The sequence below is a fragment of the Erigeron canadensis genome, chromosome 7 (genome assembly GCF_010389155.1).
Source record: "Erigeron canadensis isolate Cc75 chromosome 7, C_canadensis_v1, whole genome shotgun sequence".
NCBI lineage: Eukaryota > Viridiplantae > Streptophyta > Magnoliopsida > Asterales > Asteraceae > Erigeron > Erigeron canadensis.
Genome location: NC_057767.1, coordinates 696,998 through 709,081, shown reverse-complemented (window position 1 = coordinate 709,081; position 12,084 = coordinate 696,998). Strand labels below are relative to the sequence as shown.

The window sequence follows — 12,084 nt, the reverse complement described above, 5'->3', positions numbered from 1 at the left end:
CTAAAGAATAAAAAAAAATTTAATTTCATAACAATATATGAATTTCCAAAATTACATTAACCCCTCTTGTCCTCCTTGAGACACCCTAGAATTTTATATGTAAGATGTAAAGTGTAATTTTATATATAATTAAGAAAACTAATGATAAAAAAACTATAAAACCCGACTATGTAATTTTATATATTTTTTTGTTTTAAAAGAAGTTTCTCAGGTGAAATTTAATTAATTATATTTTACATGTGAATGAATTTACATGCAAGCAATACATAATTTAAAAGTTTTAGCTTATTAATTGTTCTTATAAAACAGAAAATTTTCTCTCGTGAGCATTCCCCTGGCTTTCTAGTATGATGTATTATAACTCATGAATTGTTATTCACCCAAGTTTAAATCGATTTAGTTTGTTTTATGTTTCGACATTACTTTTATCCTTTATACGTAGGAGTTTATGCTCTCTTTTAAGATCACTTGTGATACAAATTAAGACATATTATGATACAATTAAGCTAGTTGAAAGAAAACGTACAGATTTGCTAATTATAATTTACAACACTTATACTTTTGGTAACATACTAAGTTCAATATATTTTTGTTACGGGCCGGTTTGGTCTGGTGTAACCCAACCCAACCCAATACCAACAATAATCATATTCCTACAAGATATATACAAAAAATATCAAATCATGTAGTAAGAAGCATAAAATACAAACAAAACAAAACACACATTTCAATTCTCTATTCATTCACGGGTCTTATTCATTTCCTACACTTGTCACCTTTTTCCTTGCCTTCCACACTATTTTTATATACCTCCATTTCTTCCTTAATTCCACAATTTTTATACACTTCTACATCCCCTTCTTGATCAACTTTTTCAAGTCACATACAAAAAAAAAAAAAAAAAAAATGTCAAATGACCACAAAACACAGCCCGAAACCGCGATACAGCTGCCTGAACTCAACACAACAACTACTACTACTAATACTACTACTACAAAAGTGGCAGATGAGGCTGAAAATGGGACTTTGGTGATCTCAAATAACTCTACTAAAAAGCTTCCACGAAACTACGTAGTAATGCATATCGTTTTACGGGTTGCTTGCTTATTGGCTTCTTTGGTTTCGGTTATTGTAATGACTACTGCTAAAGAGAAGTCGAGTATATCAATTTATGGATTTGATCTTCCTCTTTACTCTAAGTGGTCCTTTTCTGGATCATTTCAGTAAGTCATGTTTCTTCAAGTTTATTTATATATATATATATATGCGATCGATCGTACAAAGGTTTCAAAATTTGTAAATACGAATTATGATCTAAATGATTTTTTTTAAAAGAAATGTATGTAGTATGAATATCACTTCCTTTATGTGAAGTGTTCTTATTTAGATGTATATATGCAGTTTAATTAACTTTCTCGTGCTATCCCAAAATTATATGTGACAAAATTCGAATATGTAACTTCTTTTAAAGAGGTTCATGATAGGTTGTTTCTTTTTAGGTTACAATGTGCAATAATGTTTTTTTTTTTTTTCTTAAAGAAGTACATAATTAATTTTTACATAATCTTAACTTATATTATAATCGCCTCAAAAACACTCTATGTATTGTAATCCATATATACACCATCATCCTACTACCCATAAGATAATACTACATGAATTAATATTCATACAACATAATTTAGCCATCTACAATAAACGTATAAATTATAAAGCACATAATACAATTGAATAATACAGGTATTGTTGTAGATGTCTAATTTTTGTTGTAGGAATATCATTTCCCTCCACAAAGAAATCTTAATTTTTTGAAAAGTTTTGAAAATAACTCAAGAGGACTTATTATTTGTGAAAAAGAAATTACACACATATGATTATATTTATATTGTTTTAGAAGTTTAATAAAGTCTCGTTTTGGTCAATGATGTATCTTTATGTAACTTAATTTATTTATTTTCCAATTTCATGGTAAGAGACAAAGTTTTGAATTAGCGGTACATGAGCTTTATTATACCTGCCCGTGATTCCTATATTCTTGTGTTTTGGTATCTCAATGGACAATGACACATTTGTCCGGTTATGCCTCTCTAGATAGAAATCACATGAATACATTCCTTATAATAATTATTCATACAAGTATATAATCCAACTTTCATTGTTTTAGATGTACCACAACATATGTTATAAGCAATTTGATTATTTTGTACAAAATCATGCATTTTCTGGCTCTGTCACTCGTTTAATTTGCATTATATGTAGTGACCTACTTAGAATTGGTTAGAATATATACGATTATTGTGAACCAAAAATGTGAAACATACAATTGGAATGAAAGTTTTGGGATGATAAGAGGGCAAATGCGTGTGGGATTAACTTGCTTAAATTCATGTTTTATCGGGTGATCATGCATTTTAGTGTGTTGGTGTTGACCAAAGAACTCGAATTGATTCTTAGGTATTTGGTTGGAGTATCGGTAGTCGTAGGAGTCCACTCTCTTCTTCAACTTGTGATGACCGCGCCAAGAATGCTGAGGAAGTCGTCGATCTTTTCATCTAGGAACCATGCGTGGCTGATTTTTGCCGCGGACCAGGTATATTTATTTTTTCGCAATCATACTTATATTTTGGTTATATGCTCTATACTAATATTATTTTGTAACATATATCCCATCCCGCAACACTTGAGAATTACGAGTATGCAAGTCCTAACTGGCTAACGTTAAGTATGAATTTTTAGTTGGTTTATGAATTTTTAGTTGGTTTATGTGGGCTAGTAAAAATATCATGTTAACTTTGGGCTACAAATGACAGTCTTCCGCACCCCACAATCCCACATACTGTATGTTAATTAGCAGCTAAATGTTTTCTCTAAAAGCCCATTAGTAACCAATGGGCTAAACATCCACTGTTGTCTGTTTGATAGAAGGGATATAGTTTTTATCAGCCGAGATAGTGACCCAAAGTTAAGGCCCAATAGCCTATCATCAAATTATCATGGCTTTCAAGTTTGGTTGGAGGTTAATCAAGTCGATTATGTTCAAAAATTAAAATAAAATCAAAGTACTTTTTTTTTTTAATTTTTAAAGGTGAATTTCGCTTGAAAACTTCGTGTGGTCTAGCATACGTTGTATTAACCGGGTCCATGTTAGAGAGTTATCTCGAATTAGAAATGCCTATTTCAAATACCCAATGGGGGAAAACCCTCTACTCATCCGCTTGAAGGCACGACGACCTGTGTATATCCAAGTCAAACCCTCACAAAATACCACATATATCTCAAAGTTGGTGGAATGGAGATTCAAACCTAAGACCTATAGGTCACCAGGAGAACTCCAAACCACTCCACCAATTTATCATTGATAATAAAATCAAAGTAGTAATGTACTATTATTTTCACCAGTTTTTTTTACTTTAAAAGTCTACTTGATCTTTTTAACATGAAATGTTGTATTTTTAAATCCAACATTGTTAGTGACATAAAGTTGGCCAAGAAAGCCAATTGGGCATGATTAATGATCATAGACATGTTCCATGGTGGTTTCTAGATATACATATAGCAAAATGGGTAACTAAGATAACATTTCGAAAGGGGTAAAGAAAGTTTTTGTACTAGATCAACGAAATAGGATAGCTAAATTGTGAAGACCCGATAGTCCATCGTTTATATATCTAAATTTTAACACTATATGAATATGAGAACAAAATTCACAATTTTTTTTGTTGTTGGAGTGAATAGAACGATTTAGTAGGTTGTATGCATTTAGAAGATTAAATTCACAATTTAATCTTTATTCCTGTTTTACCCATTATCTATTCACTGGAAAATTTCTTAGTTTTTTTTTTTTTTAATGAATGTAACACTATTGTATTTTAAATACATGAAGGTGTTTGCGTATGTTATGATGAGTGCCGGATCAGCTGCAACAGGTGTGACAAACCTGAACCATACCGGGATCAAACACGCAGCTCTACCCAACTTTTGTAAGCCGTTGCGTAGCTTTTGTGATCGTGTTGGGGTTTCAATCGCTTTTGCATTCTTCAACTGCTTCTTGCTTGCCATTTGTGCCGTTCTTGATATAATTTGGCTATCTAATTAACTACTAAACAGCAATTAGAGGCTGCTTTGTATCGGGTTCTCAAAACGGGTGTTATGTTTGGCTAGTTTTCTTATCTATTGCGGATATGATGAAATTAATGGAGATCTATCTAGTTAAATTAAAATACATATTAATATATGTAGTTTTTAACTATGCCTTTACTATAACATGGTTCATAATAGACCAAAATAAATTTGCAAAAATTATAGAGCCTTAAATGTGTTCTAGAGATATGATCGTTTTTTAACGGCAAGTTAGTTTTAAGATGACTCGAGAATCCATAGTGAAATACAAACAGACAGTATCCGGACCTTGAACTAATTAACCCACACTTCACATATTGTACTCGTTACCACCTTTACGGAAACCCTCAAAGTTACCATGAGGAGGACATTTTTTAAAAGAATAATAATAAATATGCCTAACAAATGAGCTTAAAGATATATCTAATTCATTCAATTTTTGACACATAGATTCTATATTTTCTTTAGGGATTATGGCATTGGAGTGTAACCAACTATGACTCAATGGTTATATAATGTAGTGACCTTACAATTGGCTATCTGATGTAAGTACCTTTCAATTTTGTTCTTTTAATGTATCGGTTGACCTGTTGTATCGGTAGCCTGTAACAATGTTAGTTTTACTTTGGGATTATGGCACTAGAGTGTAACCAACTATGACTGAATGGTTATGTTATGTAGTTATCTTTAAAACCAGCTATCTGATGTAAGAACCTCTCATTTTTGTACTTTTCATGTACCGGTTGACCTGTTGTACGGTCATGGTTACGGTTGTGGGTTATGAACTCCGGCGAAATGGATGGTGGATGGTCTTAGACTCTGACGAGGTTATAGTGGGTGGTCTCGGTCTCATTTTTTCCTTCCATTTAAGAGGTGCGGCCATCTCTCCACTGTCTCCACATCCGGACACGTGCCACCGCTGATTGCCACCAATAAAATAAACAAATGTCAGCCGCCAACCAGACAACCACCGTCTTCATTCTCTGTTAAAATCTCCCCTTTTACCCCATTGTAAACCAAAGTTGCTGGATCTTGATTGTGGTGGGTATGAGATGACCGGATCTTTATACTTAACGATGGTGGGGTGATCATCACACAATCCGATTTGGGGATTAGGGTTTGAGTATGATTATTATTGAATCGTGTTCTGAAATCAATAAATGTATATATGCATCTATCTATATCTAGTGTTGATTTGTGTTCGGGATTGCAGTTAGACATTTAGTTACAGTTTCACATTTGCTCTCCGGAAAAAATTGTTGTTCCTGAAGATAGTGCCAGAAATTAGCCGGAGAAGATGACTAGAGTATAAAGTCGTCGGAGTAACCCGGTAGGATATATCGAGTGAACAAAACAGAGAGGTTCTTACATCAATTTTAACATTTTCGTAGGTTATTACATTATATAACCATTCACTCATAGTTGGTTACACTCTGGTGCCTTAATCCCTATTCATTTTTACATCCAACGTGGCATTACCGGTTACAAATAGGATGTTACCCGGTAGGATACATTAAAAGAACAAAAATGGAAGGCACTTACATCATATAACCAATTTGAAAAGTCACTACATTACATAACTATTGAGTCATATTTGGTTACATTTCGATGTCATAATCCCTTTTCTCTTTCCCAATCTATCCCATTAATTTTGCTATGCATCACTGTTTTCCTATTAGGCATATATATTTTTAGTTTTAAAAAATATTAAAAATTTCCCTTTTTAAAATAAGGTTTAAACTCAAGACGTCACTCGAAGAAAACAAACCCCATCGTCCCTTTTAATATGAAAACAGGTTGGTGGAGATATAATCATTTGACAAGTATTATGGAAATAATTAATCATTATAAGAGTTAAGGTAGATACTGTTATGTAAGCTTGATTTATCCCTCATGTAATTGATGCGATATGGCATAGGCCAGCTCTAGTTACTCGATACTAAAAACTTTTGAAAAATCAAAATAAGCCAGATGTCAATCAGCCAAAAACAAAGGAATGATTAAAAATGTAGACTTTTAACATTTTCAACCCAAAGTGTGTCTCTCTCTTGTTAGAGAAAAGTTAATATGTTAAAAGCTAATTTTGCCATTCAAAACAGCAAAAAGAAAAGTTAAAAAAGCCTTTTGATACGACATTTTTTGAGACACTTTTTAGATAATCATTTAAAGCGAAATTTTTTTTTTCTTAAAATAAAAAATTTACTAATTTGCTTTTATATATAAGGTAAAAACAAAGAATATATCCAGCATTTAGTCGATTTCTTACATCAACTTTTAATTAAGCGTTTAAAACACTAGTGAAAGATGATTAATAGCCATTGGATTCTCAAAAGTATATGGCGTATTATATGTATACTACTTGACTTGAAACATTAACAACTTAATTAGTGATTTGATAATCAAATCATTAGGTTAGCTTTCATATCTTAATTTCTTATTCTTATAGGTTGCATGTACGGGTCAAAAACATTCCGACAAAATTAACTTCATTGCTTCATTTGGCTTACTTACGAACCTATGATTAGAGAGTGTCATAAGTTTGTGAAAACCACCATCGACGACTCTTGTACTTCATGGGCTATCAGGTTGGCCTGAAATGACCACGATATATATAGTTATAGAAAACGATTTGTATTGGACTGTTTTAGTGACAGATTAGTTTGACCACCCTTAGAAAAACTTTGCTTATAGTCTACTTCATGTCCCGTTAACTTATATAAGCAAGAGTACATTGACTAGCTAGATAGTAAATTAATGACCACAACATGCTTTGAAAGAGCATATATAACTTTGCTTATATATCAACCAGCGGGTTCATGCTCGTCCGGGTTACGTCAGATAAATAAAGCTCACATATAGCATGACTCGTTAGATTGTGATGTTGGAACAACGTTAGTGTGACCGTCATTGATCATCTATCATTCCTGATATGATAATTGACGATAACTGAAATCTCTATGCCTAGAAAATATATAATATGTTTATTTACTCTTAGAGACGTAGTATAGGGTTTCCCATTGGGTGATTGTAACTGAGAGGACTAATGGTGCACATATTAAACACCAAAGGGGTTCAAAGTGTAAATATTCTCCTTATATATAAAGAGTCATTGACCCTAAGTTAAGGTTAATCCCTACACATATAATACCCTAATTTTCGTGTGTCTCTCCTCTCTAAATTAGTGCATCAAGTTACAGCCGAATTACTCATCACATTATTACTCAATTACCTTGTTATGAAAACCCGAAATCAATAGCAATTATGTTTTATGCTCTTATAGATTCCACAGTACGATTGGGGATGTTTTATCACTTGAATCGAATCATGTTTATTCCAACATGTGACCCAACCAACTAATTATCAAACTTACCAAAAATCTTTTGGTAACTCAAGTTAATTACTGATTAATTACAATGAGATTTGAACCCGAGTTTATAAATGCCCACTATTTGTATAGTATATAATAACATGTACTCAATCAGTGGCGACCCTAAAAATTGAAGTGCCCAAACCGAGTTAAGAAAAAATGCCTCTAACTCCCAGCAAATTTAAATATATAAACAAATCTTTTTCATAAATAATAATCGAAGTTGTGACAATAATTTATATATATAACAAAATCATAGTATTTATTAGTTAAATAGAATCGGATACATATTTATTTATACACTAGGTTCTTGACCCGCGCGATGCGCGAGCTGTATAAAAAACTATATAATACACTTTATATATAAAGAAACGATAGTTTTAGATTGCAAGAGGACTTTAAAAAGCTTGATTAACTACTTTTTTTTTTATAAGAGTTATAAATATATGACATATTATACATTATAATTAAAATATATCTTAAAAACAACTCAAATTTTATGCCTTTTTCGATAATGTGCCCCATTCGGGAATTGGGTTTGTCCATTTTCTGGGCCTCCTCTGCATGTACTCTCTATTGTATAGTAATCGTGTAATCGATCAATCTCTGATGTCTCTCCATATACTATATCTTCATTATCTTCTATATTTCTATGTATTACAAGTAATATTTTCTAATACCTTGATTTATCTCCCAAAAGTTCATCATAACGTATATAAAAATATATATCTATACTACTAGAAAACAAATTATATCTACACATATATCTTTAGGTATGTTTGGACAATTAGACGAGAGCTTATAAGAACTTATTTTAGCTTGAGTTAACTTTTCAAAAAAGTTTAAGCTAAAATCATTGTTTGGAGGACACTTTGTTTAACTAAAATACTCTATATTATTCCAACTCACCTATATTTAAACCCCTAAGAATGGTATGTTTGCTCACTTATGTTATTTTATAGTGTCTATTATACATTATAAAGCATTCACGTTTCTTTTATTTTTTAAAAAATTCCTTTTTAAATGTACTTATTTTACTCTTCTCATCTATAACTATTCTATCACCCAATTCCTTAAAATACCCACATTTATCACCTAAAATATTGAATCCTGCAACTATACCATCACAATCAACCATCGTCATTAACCTCTCATATTAGAGTGCCGTTGTTGTCGCATTGTAGTAAGGTGTATGATTCAACTATTTTGTCAAACGCATGATCATGTATCGTTTTATACATTATACAAAAAATGTTAATTATGTATTAACAAGATCTTTTAGCTTCATTGTTATAAATTGGAACTTCATTACTAGTTGAAGGTCATTTAAATAATGTATGATTTTCTTGTTTCTAAATAAATAAATTTATTAAATAAAGAAGAAAAGAAAAAAAAATGAATAGTACATATTTAAATTAGTAAATGGGACAAGCTCTCATCAATGGTAGGCAAAAGGGCCCAAATGAATTGAACACAACTACGTCCTTGTCCTTTATGTATATCATGTACTATATTAATCACTAGATAACTAATGTACTTTCTCTTTTGTATATGATTACCCATTAAACTAAAATATTGATATATATCATCAACAAACTTTTTAAATTTGTACATTGTTAACCAAATATTCATATATATGTTCATCAAATATGCTTCTCTTAGGGTGATGACATCACCACCACTCACCACTCAATTCCAACCAATCATATTATGCCATCTCAAATTTACCACTCACCCAATTTTGTTGGCATTGGAACTACTCACTCACCACTCACTACAATTTTATTTTTTATTTTAAAACTAAGTTTCATTAAAAATAAAATTTTATTTTAAATTACATTAACTAGAAACTACAAATAATAATCTGAATAATTAATAATAATAACAATAATAATAATAATAAATAATGAAAATAAATAATAAATAATAAAAGTAATAATAATCCTAGTAACTATAACTTATTTATTTTGGGGTAGTTTGGAAATATATCTCAAACTTGAGGGTTGAAAATGAAAATAGTCAATAATGGTCATTTTCTTCCTTTAACCCTGCACAGCCGTCACATACATATATCTTATATCTATACTTACAGAATGTTAAAAGGAAAATAGAAAAAAAAACAAAAACCAAGGAATCTAGACGTTACCCCCTCCAACGGTCACAAGCACTCACCTTCCACCCAAAATCCACCACTCGTGGGTGGAAAAACGTCGGCGGCGGTGTTCCACGGGTAGTCGGGGCTTCAACGCTTGTTCCACGTGGGTGTTGCTATCACCCTTAGGCCTCCCCCTAAGGATGAACACCCTCTTCCACACTACCACGTCAGCTTTTCTCTCTCTTCATCAACCTCTTCCACAATCACTCCCTATAACCCTTCTTCCACACCTCTTCCACACTTTTTATTTTTTTTATTTTATATTTACACAATTTTAAAACTAAACTTAATTTTATTAATAATAAAACATTACAACTACATTAAAAAAACATTACCACTAAAAATAAAACACATAACACACTTAAAAATAAAACCTTACAAGGAAAAATAAAACATTACGATTATTAAAAAATAAACTACTTGTCGGCGGCGGTCTGGTTGTCCTCGTCCTCGTCCTCCTCCAAGTCATGGCTAGGAGCCGGCGGTGGCGCCGGTGCCACTGGTGCATAAAACGAGCTACTGAAGTTCTCTTGCAAGTATTGACGATATCTCATATGCGCTTCAAAGTCATTTTGCGACAAGCCCGTCGGAATTGGTCTCGCCAAAAACTTCATGGCATCTCTAATCTCGGCCTGTCGCAAAGCATCTTTTTGTTCTTGAAGATAAGAACTAATCTGTTGAGCCGTTTCAGAACCTGAAGATCGACCTGATGTGGCATCGGATGAACTAGACAACTTACGGCTAACGTTACGACCCGGTGGTGGCCTAATGGGGTCTGACCCAAATAAGGCCTCAAATGGGGTCGAGGTGGGGGTGGGAATGGGAGTCGGAATGGGGGTCCTGCCTAATGGAACATCATCGGCGGTCAAATCTACTGTCGGAGCTTGTCGACTACTCGTGGCCTCGTTTTCATTCCAAAAGTTGGACAAGGTTTTAAGAAGGTCATAACAATTCTGGTAATGCCAATATTTCTCCCCTGTTTGTTTCTTGTATAGTTTCACAGCCGCGTTAGTCACCTGTCGCTCATCCGCCCCACTTTGTCAGCCTTGCTCGCTAACCTTCTTCAACGCCGCACCAAATTCCTTAACACACTTTTTAATCTTGTTCCATTTGCCATGTATTTGGCTCTTGGTACGTGGTCCGTATGCCGTTTTGCTGTTGAATATCTCCACCACTTTTTTTCCAAAAAACACCCTCCGTCTGACTATTACCCACCATCGGGTCCTGCGACCAATGCACCCAACACCGTGCCAGCAAAAGTGTATCATCATTCTCCCAGTTCCTTTTCTCTCTCGATTTTGTGACGCGTCTCTTCCCACGACCCACTTCCACAACTTCATCTTTATCTTCATCATCGGCAGATGCGACACTATCTTTGTCGGGGACATTTTCATTGATAATCAATGGCGGTTAAGGATGACAATTTTGACACGAAACTTGTTAACACAACACGACACGACCTGTTCTTAACAGGTTTCGTGTCTGGGCTTAACAGGTTTCGTGTCTTAACAGATCCGGACCTGTTAAGACACGAAATATTTTTGTGTCTTAACAGGTCCGGACCTGTTAGAGCTGTTAAAGACTTGTTAATTTATATATATATATATATATATATATACGAGCATCGTACCCGCGCAATGCGGCGGTGGTGGGGAAGACAATCTGGTGGTGGCATTGATAGGGTTTTACTTTGCTAGAGACGAAACGGTTGAAGGGCATAGTTGGTATATCACGTGAGAGGGTGCTTAGCATGGAAGATTATTTAAGGGCATTTTTGTCTTATCAGGTTCTTAATTAAGTTAAGGGAGGAATCCAGTTTGCTTTATAAGATATTATAGATATATAAATTATATATATATATATATATATATATACCTACTAAAAAAATGAAACCCTAAAAATTCTTTACTAAATTCGCCTCCACTTCACACTTCCAGACCCTACCCACCCTGCTCCCTTCACGTGGCTGCACTTTTTCTAATCGATCTTCAACTATCAACCGATTTTCAACCATTAACTCGAATCATCGATCATCAACTCGAATCATTAATCGATCTTCATCTCGAATCATCAACTCATCAATCATCCTTTTTCTAAGATTTACTCTTTGACTTTTCAGGTTTGATTGATTTGTTTAAATCTGAAGATATATGAGCAAGCAAACAAGGTTGCCGGAATTGGGCTTATGCTTTTGGATGATTATGTAATGCATTAATTAAGATTCACATGAACTTTTTGTATTTCATTATGTTAAAAGTATTGTGGTGTTTTTGGCTATCTTCACATGAAAATCATAACCGTAAGGACTTTGATGCTGCAAGTTTACCCCTTTTTTTTAGTGAATTATGCAGGATTAGTGTTAACATGTCCTTAACAGGTGCACCTGTTAAGTTTTGTGTCGTGTTCGTGTCCAGAAAAAATGACACGATTTCTAAACAGGTCG

General features: G+C 33.3%; 1 protein-coding gene across 1 annotated transcript; it reads left to right on the top strand.

The window, feature by feature from the left end:
* Positions 1-810: 810 nt before the first annotated feature.
* On the top strand, positions 811-4,222 carry LOC122608662 (CASP-like protein 3A1). Its single transcript, XM_043781751.1, has 3 exons — positions 811-1,223; positions 2,455-2,590; positions 3,884-4,222. Exons 1-3 carry the CDS (start codon positions 907-909, stop codon positions 4,094-4,096), a joined length of 666 nt encoding a protein of 221 aa, XP_043637686.1. The 5' UTR covers positions 811-906; the 3' UTR covers positions 4,097-4,222.
* The last annotated feature ends 7,862 nt before the right edge of the window (positions 4,223-12,084 follow it).